At 43.8% G+C, this 14,075-nt stretch overlaps 1 protein-coding gene across 1 annotated transcript in view; it reads right to left on the reverse strand.

Annotated features, from left to right (window-relative positions):
• The window catches only part of SKAP2 (src kinase associated phosphoprotein 2), a 365,363-nt gene that overhangs the window by 319,317 nt on the left and 31,971 nt on the right, over positions 1 to 14,075 (reverse strand). Inside the window, exons 2-3 of the mRNA XM_068236049.1 lie at positions 10,362 to 10,467; positions 4,146 to 4,171 (exon numbers count right to left, since the gene is read on the reverse strand). Of these exons, the coding sequence (XP_068092150.1) occupies positions 4,146 to 4,171; positions 10,362 to 10,467 (132 nt within the window). The remainder of the gene's footprint in view (positions 1 to 4,145; positions 4,172 to 10,361; positions 10,468 to 14,075) is intronic.

Consider the following 14,075-nt stretch of genomic DNA (forward strand, 5'->3'; position numbering starts at 1 on the left):
CTGCCTTAGGGGTGAAAGCCAGAGCAGCGGTTGCTACTGGTTGCTCCATGTGTCTGTCTGTCTGGATCGCATTCGCCCTAGCGGTAGTGGCGGTGGTTCCTTCTGTACTCTGTCTGGAAGTGTAGGCCAGAGCTGCAGTTGCTACTGGTTACTCCTTCTATCTGTCTTGTCTGGATCGAACGCTTGCTGTAGTCTCGATGAGGTATCCGTTTAGCAAGCGTTCGCGTTCTCTTTGTTTTTCGTGTTTCTTTGGTTAGTCAGGGTTGGTACGCTTTGTCGCTATTGCGCTTCTCGTGTGGCGACCGTGCTGTGCTTGCGCTTTGTCACTATTGCGCTTAACGTGTGGGGACCGCGTGTAGTTAGTCCTGTCTGTTCCTTTGCTCTGTCTTAGTTGTGTGTTCACCGTCGCTGGGTGGCGACTAGATTGGTGGACACACATACATTCTGTCGCTGTGCTCACTCTCTCTCTATAAGGGCTATCTTGCCCTGCATTGCTGCAATTCGTACAATTCCCATTGGCATCTGTGGCAGTGCCGAGGGGTTGCTCCTCTGCACTCCACAGCTCCATCTGCTGGGGTGAATTTCCCTCTACAGGTGCATTGCACCAAAGCTGGGTTCTGTTGTTTCATACGCTTGTGGAGGATTTCCGCAGTAGTTGTGCGCTGACCTCGGAAATATTTCCCCAATCGTTACAATTTGTACGTGTCTACGTGTATTTTCAATTTGACATTTTTTCGTGGTAGTGGTCCTTTAATTTCATATCATTTTTTGTTAGTGTAAACAAGCAGTATTGCATACAATTCCCAACCTTTATTACCCTACAATAAAGCATTTGTTCCCCATGCAGAGTGTCACCAGGAAGTGATTGCATGTTCCTGTAGCAGGACACACTTACACACACAGCAGATGCACACACACGCAATCACATGGGTAACTTGTTTGAAACCTCTTTAAATTAGTTTGACAGCCCAGAGATTCTGTGTGACTCACTAACTAAAAGAGGAAATTCATTTCACAAGAATTCTGTGTATACAATACACTAGTTGTGGTAGGAAATCCTCTTCTGGAATGTTTACTACATACCTATTCATTGCCCATACTGCTATTCAGTTATGTGAAGCATACCGCTGCATAACAGCGGAGAAGAAAACTATTTTACTTATTTTCTTCGTATCCATACTTGGCAAAAACAAGTCTGCCGCCTGAGTGTACTGAAGACTGACCTTGATCACTTCACCATTCAAAGTACATGACAGCAGGAAGAGCTTTCAGAGATATCCAGCAAGACAGTGACCCTGTTCTGACCTGACAAGAGGTGGCTCCTGGCACCATGATGTCTTCATAAGTGGGGGCAAAAGCAAAAGGTGCAAGGGGATCATAAACCACTTTTATTGCACAAAGGCCCCCTACAGCCTCCCTACCTTCTGAGATGGTCCAGAGACACCATTCAGTGCAAAATATTTGGTCAAAATATTATACAACAAACACTAGTCTGCTTATGCTTACCTCTCCATCAGTTTCGATAAGGAGCCCTTCGTTGCACAGCTTTGCATGGACATGGGCAATGCACACTTGAGAAGTTCCATTTGTGCACTTCTGCACGCGAACAGCTCCAGGACGATAACGAACAAAGGTTAGAGTGGTGCAACACAGAGAACCCCATCCAAACCGATGGTAGGTAAGTATAAGCACCTTAGAATTAAAGAGGAACTCCAGTGAAAATAAAGTAATAAAAAAGTGCTTCATTTTTTCAATAATTATGTATAAATGATTTAGTCTGTATTTGGCCATTGTAAAATCTTCCCTCCACTGATGAGCATATTGTTGTGCAGGGAGTGGGAGTTACACTGCATTGAGTGAGAGCACTATCCACATACAGCACAGAGAAATATTGTGGAACATTCTGAGTTTATGGAAACAGTATTACCCTATGTTAAAGGTTTTTTTCTAGGACTATTGACATTTTACTTGAGGATTTGAGCACTGCCATTGATCCACCTGACGACTGGGGTGGATAAAAATCTGGTGAGCATTTAAGGAGAGGGGGTATGGGTGCATCAGTTTGGCACTAACCCACACAATTCACAGGCGCACGTTTTGGTGGTGTACTGTATAACAATATTAACTGCCTGAACGGTATCACCCTATGTGGAGATTTGTATCATTTTATAGGAATGGCGATTAAAACAGTGCTTTGATTACTGAATTTCCCGCAGCAACCTCAAGAGTGGATGAAATATTCTGATTGAAACTTCGAGGACTCTTTGTAAGACAGTCTGTTTAAATTTTGCCCAAACAACACTACTACTACAATCTACAAGGAAATCGATTGTCGGATGGAACTCACAATTAATAGGCAATTAGACCATAGTGCAAAATTGAGTATACATTTATGGGGGCTTTTCTATTATTTGTTGCTAAGCAGTTTCCAGTTCTTCTTACATCACATTGGTTGTTAATTTGCACATACAAAGTGCAATGACGAATCAAAATGTATCAGTATATCCAACTACTCAGTTACCAATAATATGATTGTTTTAATGGTTATTTTCAATTAGCCTGCAGAAGGAGTTACTTCCAATCCTCTGCCAATCCGATCATGTGACTTAATCTTTCGTGAGAGAGATCCTGTGTACCACGCCCTAGGCAGGCCGCCCTGTAAATAAATAGGCTCATTCATATCTAATGCAAATTCTCTCATGTGGGGAAAAAAGTCTGTTGCATCTATTCAGAGAAAGTGGGCATTTTCTCTATTATTTACATTAGCTGCTGTGGAAAAACACACATTTTTTTTCGCATAATAGCATGCATGGGATACAAAAAAATGCATGTGAACGTACATGTGCATTTCGTGCACATGCGAGGATGAGCCCCTGCCTTTAAAATGTAACAAAGACAAATAACATTTATATCATGCTTTTCTCCTGGCGGACTCAAAGCGCCAGAGCAGCAGCCACTAGGACGCGCTCTATAGGCAGTAGCAGTGTTAGGAAGACTTGCCAAAGGTCTACTACTGAACAGGTGCTGGCTTAGGGCTGCACGATTTTCCGGTTTTAAACCGAAACCGCAGTTCCTGTGAAGACGATCTGGGGATCGTCAGTGTCCGGCGGTTTTCGGTTTTTAGTGCCCGCTGTGCCCGTGCTTGGCCGCATGGTCCGCCTACCGCTACGCGCTGAGGAGAGACGCCGTAGTGCATATTCCATATGTTAACTCGCCGCCCGGCTCATTAGCATTCATGAATATGCACTGCTTCTGTCAGTGGATCCGCCCCCCGCTGCCCGGCTCATAAGAGTCCCGTACGCCGCACATTAGAAGTAGTACCGCACGCACATTGTTAAGCCGAGGGGTCATCATAGAGGGCTTCAGGCTTTACAAATGTGCATTGCCTGAAATGCAATGCGAATTCACAGCAAAATTTTCTGACACAGAGCCCGCCATAGCTAGGCTCCTGACCCCGCCCCCTGCTAAAGCTTGTTTTGAGAAAAAAATCGTGAATAAATCAAAATCTCAATTTCTAAGAGAAAAATCGCAATTTCGATTTTTACCCAAAATCGTGCAGCCCTATGCTGGCTTACTGAGCAGGAAGAGCTGCAATGTGAACCCTGGTCTCCTGTGTCAGAGGCAGAGCCCTTAACCATTACACCATCCAGCCACCTACAATTCTGTATCTCATAATACAAGTGTGCACCCTGACAAACATGCGCTGTGATGTGCTTAGCTTTTGCCTCCAATCAGTCATGTGCACAAAAGTCAGGCTATAACAACAACATTTGTAAAAGGCATTCCTCCAGTAGGACTGAAAGCACATGGCATGTCTTAGACCAGTAATTGGTAGCAGGGTGGAATATGGATTATGTTACAGAGGAAAAAGCTATATATTTCTACTACTTAATAATCTCTTTGGTCTTCTGTGTGCACACATGCAAGCAGCTGAAACAGCAATGTACAAATGTACTCTGGTGTCTAAAGAGTTAACTATCAGATGCAGGAAATACAGTCCCAGGGGGAAAAAAAGTTGAGAATGAACCTGCAGTGTCATTCTCTGACAGCAGGGTGTGCTATGATCCTCATTTCTGTGCATTCTGCTCCAAAGCCTACATTCACTGGGAATAAACAGCACAATAGTGAAGTAAACTTTGTGTTACCTTTATCGTAAAAGTCTTGTGGGTAGCTAGGAAAAAAAAGAAAGAAAGAAAATGCATAAGTTAAAGTGCTTTCTGTACATTAGAGGAACATGGGTGAATAATTATACTCTATACACATCTTGTTTCCATCTATTCCTTTAGATTATAAACTCACAAGGGCAGGACTCTCATCTTTTGTGTCTTAGAATATAATGTTATGCATTTTATTCATCATGTTACTTTTGTCACTGTAATTACCAATTCTGTAGTTTGTATCAATTCTGTATTTTATACCAACTCTGTATTTTGTATATTGGTGTATATCATTGTCTGTATTTTGTACCCCATGATTGTTTCTTACTTTGTACAGCCCCGTGGAATATGTTGGAGCTGCCTTTATAAATCAATAATAATATTAATTTAGGGTTGATTAAATAGGAATAGTAGTCAAAATAACGTCATGAATTTTTTTTTTTTTTTTTTTTTTTTTTACAATATTAACTTATAAATGATTTATAAGTGATTTATAATTTATCAGTGTCTGTCCATTGTAAAGCATTTCCTCACCCTGATTTACATTCTGACATTTATCACAAGTGGCAACATCTTTAGTACTGTCAGGTGATCTCTATGGAATGTTAATTTACTGTGAGTTCTAAAGCCAGTAGAAATGATCTCTGGTCTCCCAGAATTCCTTGATAGGAAGAATTCTGCATAATAGACAGCCCAGGCTAAGAGTGCATACACACATCAAACCATAGTCTTTGGAAAATGAAAGATCACAGACCAATTTTACCCCCTTCCATGTAGTATGAGAGCATACTCTATTCTACACAGTCTATTCCAGTGATGGCTAACCTTGGCACTCCAGCTGTGACAAAACTACAAATCCCATCATGCCTCTGCCTTCCTGAGTTATGCTTAGAGCTGTCAGAGTATTACAATGGCTCAAGGGACTTGTAGTTCCACCACAGCTGGAGTGCCAAGGTTAGCCATCATTGGTCTATTCTATTGAGCTGAACTCCCCCATCAGATAAAACTCTTTGCAAGATGCTGCACACAAAGATGCTGCACACATTCAAAAGATCAGTATCTGCAAAAGATCTGTTCCTGCAAAAGATCCGTTCCTGCAAAATGCATTCATAGTCTATGATATCTGCAGATCACCATACACACCTTGTTTAACTCACGTTCATCTGCAGATCAGATCCACCAGGATGGATTTTCAGATCTGCAGATGATTGTCTGATCTGCAGATGATGAGTGTCAGTTAAACAAGGTGTGTATGATGATCTGCAGATCTCATAGACTATGAATGCAATTTGCAGGAATGGATCTTTGGCAGTAACAGATCTTTTGCAGATACTGATCTTTTGTGTCTGTACAGCATCTTTGTGTGCAGCATCTTGCAAAGATTTTTATCTGATGAGGAGTTCAGCTCAATAGAATAGCCTGTGTAGAGTATGGCTCTCATACTACATGAAGGGTGGTAAGATTGGTCTGTGATCTTTCATTTTCCAAAGACTATGGTCTGATGTGTGTATGTGGCCTTAAGCCTCAGTGGGAGGGTGGGGCTACATACCAATATACAGCAATATATAGATATAGGAAGTGTTTTTGATGCTCACGCCAGCCAGGATATTTAGCATCATTTACTGCATTTTACTATATGTCGTTATAGTTCGTCTATAACTGAAGATGTGTGCAGTGATGTGAAGATTAGTGTAGTGAAGATCACCTTCTATCTTCTTTAGTAACTTGCTTGTACTGTGATCATTATGTAACTGTGTAACAGTTGAAAGGTTTCAGCAGCCGTCATATATGTGGTAAACCGAACAGACCAGTCTATAACACTATTCCATAAAAAGAGTTCCCATGTCATTTAGTGAGTCTTTTTTATGAGGACTATATATTTCAATAACTGTATTTTACTTTTTTATTTTAGTGCCACTGTAAGCTATTAAAAAAGTGCAACTGAACATTATTTACAATCAAAGTTCAACTGGAGGTTAAGGCACTAATGATGTGGGGCTAATTTTAAAAAAAAAATCTGGTAACTGCAATCATTTTTCTCTTTTATGGGTTTCTCCACCTGTCACTGCCACCTCTGCATGTCTGAGTGAGCCTGGAGTTTCATTTTGGCCTCTACCATGACTTTGTAGCTATGCCATTCATACTCAGCCAAGCTGAGGGTCAACTGCCTATGAAGACATAGCACACAACATAGCAGCTTCCCGCAGAAGACATGAGGAGGGACAAAATGCATTCAGCTGAGACAATAAGGCACACCGGAACTCTCGGCCACACATCAGGGAGATTGTACACACTCTAGATTCTCCCTACACTTACATGTGTACTGGCCTTTAAAGGACAACTGTAGTGAGAGGTATATGGAGGCTGCCATCTTTACTTCCTTTTAAAGAGAACCCGAGGTGGGTTCTAAGAACGCTATTAGCACACAGAGGCTGGGTCTGCATACAATACCCAGCCTCTGTTGCTATACAGCGTCCCTCCAGGGCCCCCCTGCGCTCTGCTTGCCCCCATAAATCATACGCTGTGCTAAGCGACACGCAGAATGTCGATAGCTGGCTGTTTATATCCGCCCATCAATCTTGCCGCTCCTCTGCCTCCTCTAGGTCGCCGCTCCCTGCCTACATCCGTTCCCTCCAATCAGCGGGGAGGGAACGGACGGGGGCGGGGAGCGACGACCTAGAGGAGGCGGGGGAGCGGCGAGATTGATGGACAGATATAAACAGCCGGCTGGCGACACACTGCGTGTTGCCAGCACAGCATTTTATTTATGGGGGGCAGAGCAGAGCACGGGGGGCCCTGGAGGGACGCTGTATAGCAACAGAGGCTGGGTATTGTATGCAGACCCAGCCTCTGTGTGCTAATAGAGTTCTTAGAACCAGAAGTAATACCAGTTGCCTCGCTTCCCTGCTGCTCCACTGCCTCTAATGCTTTTAGCCATAGACCCTGAACAAGCATGCAAATCAGATGTTTCTGATATTATTGTCAGACCTGACAAGATTAGCTGCATGCTTGTTTCTGGTAGGATTTAGATATTATAACAGCCAAATAGATCAGGGCTGCCTGGCAACTGGTATTGTATAGGAGGAAATAAATATGGCAGCCTCCATATACTTCTTACTACAGTTGTCCTTTAAAGCATACCTGAACTTAGAGGGGTATGGAGGCTGACGTATTTATTTCCCTTCCAACAATGCATGCCTGGCTGTCCTGCTAAGTCTCTACCTCTTAAAGGGGTTCTCTGGTATGTTTAATAAAGATAAAACTGACACTTACCTGGGGCTTCTATCGACCCCCTGCAGCAATAATGTCCTGCACCGTCCTCCTCCAATGCTCCGTTCCCCGTTGCCGGTAACCTTAATTATTTTTCTAACTAGATGAATAGAACTGCGGCTGCCCGGCCATGGCCACACGCGTGCTCGTTCCCACGCGCGTCATCAGGAGCCCACTGCGCAAGCACAGTACGAAGTTTTCTTGTACTGCGCCTGCACAGTAAGCTCCCGATGATGCACGGGAGCGAGCACCCGCGCAGCCGCAGTTATATTCGTCTAGTTAGATGACTAATTAGCAGGTTAACGGCGGTGGGAAACAGAGCATCGGAGGAGCACGGGGCGGGACATTACAGCTGCAGGGGGCTGATAGAAGCCCCAGGTTAAGTGTCAGTTTTAGCTTTTTAAACATACCAGAGAACCCCTTTAAGCTACATACTCACCTCACGATGCAGGAAGATGGATCCAGCGATGTCTCCCTATCGACGAGCGTTCCCCTGATCCATCTTCCTCCATCTTCCAGCCAGCAGGTATGTGCGATGTTACATGATGTGCACGAACAAGACGTCAAACGATCGTGTTACTTTGCGCAGGAGTCTTCGGGGACTTAAAAGATCCGATCCGCCATGGCGGTCGTTATCATCGCATGGCGCTAAGCAAAATTTGGGTGATCGTGTGCCTGTACCCACATCATGAGATCATGGAAACGACCGCTCGTCCCTCAAAAAAAAAAAATTGCTGGTCGTCAGGAAAATCGCGAGAAAGGTTAAGGCTTTAATACTTTTAGCCATAGACCATGAACAAGCGTTCCGATCAAGTATTTCTGACTGAAGTCTGACTAGATTAGCTGCATGCTTGTTTCAGGTGTGATCTAGACACTTTTGCAGCCAAAAAGATCAGCATTATGCCAGGAAACTGGAATTGTTTAAAAGGAAATAAACATGGCAGCCTCCATATCACTCTCAGGTCAGGTGTACGTTCAAGGCACATACCCACAATGCAATTTTTTCCAAACAATTTTTCACGGTTTTTTTCCATGATATCATGCAACATCTTTTAACAAAAATTAGTAAAATGATGTATCATGATGCACGTGGTGCACAGCAATCGTTTGTTTTTGAATGACCACCATATGAGTTAAATCCCAGAGGATTGTTCCGATCGTCATTGACTTTTGTGGGTTTTGACGCGATCGTTCATTTATAGTTCATTTACGATGCCGCAAACGACACTTGCAGATTCAGCCAGTTGAATTGGGGAACAATAGATAGTCAGCGGAGATCCCTGATCCATCTGACCGTGATCTGCCCGTGGGTACTTAGGCTGGGTTCACTTTTACTGCAACATACATTAGCATATAACCACTGCCTTTCTTTGCATTGCAGTGTTGACTTCATTCAACAACACTGAACAAAGCAGCACAAAGAAATAAACAGACACGCATGCAATAGTGAGTTTAAACAATGCAATTGCAATGCATTTCAATGGGAACATCAGTCATTGATTTCCATGCAATATCTTATGCATTCACAGGGTGTATTGCAAAAAGTCACATACAGTGGCATTTAGATTTTATCCACTTAAGTTTTCTTTATTAGATTAGCACACACACACATATATGAAAGAGCTGTGTGCTCAGACCAGGCGTCAACTGACATATATACTGGCTGCCTCACGTCTATTGACTAATTAAAATGGCATAGCATTTGCATATTGCATCTGCTTGCGAGAATGTGCAGGGCCTCAAACTACCTCACTGCTGTATCCTGCAGGAGTTATCCCACACAAAATTATTTGCATTTCAACAGGGGTGCTGTGTGTAGGCCTCCCCATGTCCCCAATAAATGGGGACGCAGCGCAGACACCCCCACAGAGCACCTCACTGCCCAGGAGTGCTGTGACTGCCCCTTGGTGGGGGGGGGGGGAGCAGAGAAATGCATATGGCACCCCCTTCCCCCTCAAAGTCCAGGGAGCACCATCCAAGTTGCTCCCCAAAGGATAGAATCCTTACTTTGCCCAGCTGCAAGTGCATAATGCATGTCCTGAAAGGGAACACACCAATGGTGGGGCGAAGGGGGGGGGGGGGGGGGGTTAGCAGACAAGTCCTTCAAGTGCTGCCACCGCTGAGTGAACCATTTGCATACATGTATATATATATACTATATGCAATAAACCAAATATTGCAGATCAATGTTAACGCAAATGGCATAGGATTTGTCAAGCATTACACATGATGTCCTGTATTGGATGCGCTGTTGATGCCACTGTTCTTGTTTCAGGGTGATATTGGAGTGTCCATTTGTCAGGAGCCGAGTGACATGTTTGTTCAAGTGACAACTCTAATGTGTAAAATGTTACATAAATGATATTTGGCCATTTTGCTGGAACTGTAAAATTAGCATTAGGTCAATCAATATGTGTGTACATCTGATCTGTATGTGTCATGAATAATGTCAGAAACTGGATAATGTTGACATGTAGATAATGGATGATTGGAATTAATTATCGTGTTTGGGAGCCACATTCATGACAGGGAGCCGGAGCCCAGTACAGATGTCTGGATGAGCGGGATAGAGTTTGTACTGAGCTTGTTTGTGTTTCTGTTAAACACCACAACACAGTAATGAATTCAAATAATACAGTGTCACTGGTCTATCTCTACAGAGTTTGCCAGCAAACACACAGCACTGAGCCTAAAATATTAAACGTGTTTGAAATGGGGGTCTGTGCTGTCCATAGAAAAGTAGTTACTTCACTTTGCTGGTAAACTTGGAGAACTGGAATCTAATAGATTTTTTAAGCGCAACAAAGAAGATTGCTGTGTAAACGTGTGTGATATCACTTTAGTACCATTTCCCAAGACTAATTTACTTTGAGTGTAATAGTTCAAACTGCTGTCATTGTTAATTTACAAAAACTGTAAAGCATATATACTTACTTGAGTTTAACATCTTTTATTTTCTTTATTAGGTTGTCTTTCTTCTCTTTAGCCTTTTTTGATAAACTTTCTCCTTTTAATACATCTGATAGGTATGTTTCCAGTTCTAGAAGGCAAAGAGAATAATTAGCCAACATCATAGAAAGAAATATTTATTTTTAGTTTATTGATCATTTAAATTGAACTGTGGAATCAGTCTACGCCGACAACATTTTCAAGGAACAGGTCATATCAGGTATATACAAGCTAATCCTTAATTCTATGCGTAGACAGTTAAAATGACATGTTGTGCACTGTGCTATACAGACTTGTATACTGATAGCAGAGGCATATCCAACACTTGTCAGATGCTTTCTTCACTGGTTTGGGAACAGAGTAAGTAGAATGTACTCCGCATCTGTGGCTCTCTAACTCTGATGCGGCGCAGATTCTACACCGTGGTGTACCGTGACGGTCCTGAACTGACCGCTGCTCCTGGAGGAAGTCATCTGTGGCTCTCTAACTCTGATGCGGCGTAGATTCTACACCGTGGTGTACCGTGACGGTCCTGAACTGACCGCTGCTCCTGGAGGAAGTCATCTGTGGCTCTCTAACTCTGATGCGGCGTAGATTCTACACCGTGGTGTACCGTGACGGTCCTGAACTGACCGCTGCTCCTGGAGGAAGTCATCTGTGGCTCTCTAACTCTGATGCATGTAGATTCTACACCGTGGTGTACCGTGATGGTCCTGAACTGACCGCTTCTCCTGGAGGAAGTCATCTGTGGCTCTCTAACTCTGATGCATGTAGATTGTACACCGTGGTGTACCGTGATGGTCCTGAACTGACCGCTTCTCCTGGAGGAAGTCATCTGTGGCTCTCTAACTCTGATGCATGTAGATTGTACACCGTGGTGTACCGTGATGGTCCTGAACTGACCGCTTCTCCTGGAGGAAGTCATCTGTGGCTCTCTAACTCTGATGCATGTAGATTGTACACCGTGGTGTACCGTGATGGTCCTGAACTGACCGCTTCTCCTGGAGGAAGTAAACTTGTCTGTCAAGTGACAGCCGAGCTTCCTCCTATCGGTAAGGAGCCAGTTTTATTAGCTCCTTAGCAGGTGATATCCCAGTGAGCCAATCACGGAACGGCGACATTAAAACAAAGCTCTGGTCCTTAAAGGAGGAGTCACAGATACGATCGTAACTGGTTTAGTTATAATCACAAGTTGTATTCCTCAATGCAGTGGATTGATTAAGGTGCCCACTAATGATACAATCTTTTTAGTACAATCTTAAAGTCAATGGGAACTGTTGGCTTAAAAAAAGTCAGATACTTACCTAAGGAGAGTTAAGGCTCTGGGTCCTATAGAGCCTTCCCTCTCCTCTACCGGTGTCTGTTCCAACTCAGGATCCCCCGTAGCAGCATTCGACCAATTCGGTCAAATGCTGCTACCTTCGCGGACGAAGGGAGGCTTCGTGAAGTCTTCGGGAGCCGGGTGCTCCCAAAGATGGGCCGCTCCAAACTGCGCATGCGCGAGCGCCCTCTATCGCGTAAACACAGTATGGAGCCACCCATCTTCAGGAGGACTTGGCTCCCAAAGACTTCCGAAGTACTCCGCGGCGGGGGATTTGAACGGCGAATGAAGTGCTGCACGGAGGGCACAGGGAGTGGAGAGGGGAGGCTATATAGGACCCAGAGCCTTCCCTCTCCTTAGGTACGTATCTGAATTTTTTTTAGGTGACGGATCCCATTTACTTTAATTACCATTTCTATGTAATATGACTCATTAAAACAGGTGTGTGTGTGTGTGTGTGTGTGTGTATGGGGGGGGGGGGGGTGGAGTACAACTGGGCATTTCTAGGAAACAACAATTCCTAAAATCCCATGAAAGGAGGGGGTGCGGTGCTGTAACCACTGCTGACATAGCAAGAGTTAAACCTTGAGCAAAAACATGCAAGACCTGTTCATTAACAGCAGTTCATTAATATTTATTATGCCACCCTCCTTCACAGTATTATTAGAGTGTGTGAATCCGTGAATCCGTTCAGGAGACACATGCAAAGAGGAGGAGTTCACCAACAAATGATGCACCTTAGGGTGGATAACAGCTCAATTAGGGAACTTGCCCTGCTATTTTCTTAGACTCGTCATTGAATAAGCACACGGCTCAGAGAGACTCCTTCATAGCTGAGGGAATTGTACAATTCATCATCATAGCACCGTATTCCAGGAAGCCAGCAAAGACAGAATTTGCCCTGTTTTTTCCCATATGGAATTTTTAAAGCATTTTCAAAATGTCATGCTCCTTTTATCTTCCACCACATTTTCAGCTTTTTCTGCATAGTTTGTTTATGATGATAATAGCTGGAGTTTAGGTTAAGACTAAGCAAGCTTTTGTAGACCTTTTTGTTATCCTAGAAGCCAAAATGATACCAGACAATAGCAGCTAGATAGACAAAAAAATGTGATGTACTGCATATCACCTGATGTGGGGGTTTATGCACTAACCGCTGGTATTATTGCTGCTCAGGCAGCGAATGGCAATATTACTGTTACTACTGCCAGCAGTGTACTGTGCAATACGCTATTAATATAGCCCTATGTTATATGACTCACGCGAGCGCTGCTACAGTAATGTGCATTACGCAAATAGTGTAACACGAGTTACCATAGCACCACTCACATTATGCAAGTAGCGTAAGGCGCATTACCATAGCAACGCACTACTACATCATGAACTGTGAGTCGTGCTAATAGTGTCACGCATGCTACACTGGTATAGTATTGGCAATATTATAGGCGGTTAATGCATCAACCCCTAGGTCACAAGTAATAATCCGAACATTTGTATAGCGCTTTACTCCTGTTGAACTCAAAGCTCTCAACTATTTAGGTAAAAGAGGTGCCCTGGTATATAATAAAAAATTTAAAAACTGTTTAAAAGCGAAAAGGTAATGAGGTAGCTTACCTCAATAATGACAAAATCTTTGTAACAACAAAAGATTTTATTAGTGAAAGCACAGGCAATGCGTTTGGCGGGTCCAAGCCTAAGCTGAATTTATCATTTAGTTTGGCACTGCTATTGGCCTGAGGAAGCGGGCTTGGACCCACGAAACGCATTGCCTGTGCTTTCATCTTTTTACCTAAATAGTGCATCGAATACCCCCACATGCCACCCGTCTGAGGGGTGGAGACAGAGTATCCGTGGTCTTACCACGGTAGAGATCTGTCTCCTTTCTTTTCGTAAGGAGTGCGACCACATCCAGGTCCCCGGTGACCCGATCCGACAGCCCCCCCCCCCCCGCCCCCCAGGTGGAGTCGGGTTTATTGTCTCCCCCTGCTTCCTGAGGTCGGTTGTCCCTCTGCAACCTACCTTTGTGAGTAGTTTTTTACTTCTACATTTACCAACTTATGTTGACATACTACACCATTGGGCTCCCCCTTTCTTGTCTCCTGTGTATTTTTCTAGAGGGTGTTTTAACACCCAAACCAAACCACATCAAAGCTCTCAAGAGCTGCAGCCACTGGGACGCACTCAAGAAGCCACCCTGCAGTGTTAGGGAGTTTTGCCTTAAACTCCTTACTGAATAGGTACACCCTGGCCAGGATTCGAACCCTGGTGTCCCATGTCAAAGGCGGTGCCCTTAACCAGTACTAAGTACACTATCCAGTCACAAGTAATCTGTAAATACGGAAATCCTACAGCTGTCATGGCCATGGTCTATCTTTACA

This window comes from Hyperolius riggenbachi, chromosome 5, assembly GCF_040937935.1.
Source record: "Hyperolius riggenbachi isolate aHypRig1 chromosome 5, aHypRig1.pri, whole genome shotgun sequence".
NCBI lineage: Eukaryota > Metazoa > Chordata > Amphibia > Anura > Hyperoliidae > Hyperolius > Hyperolius riggenbachi.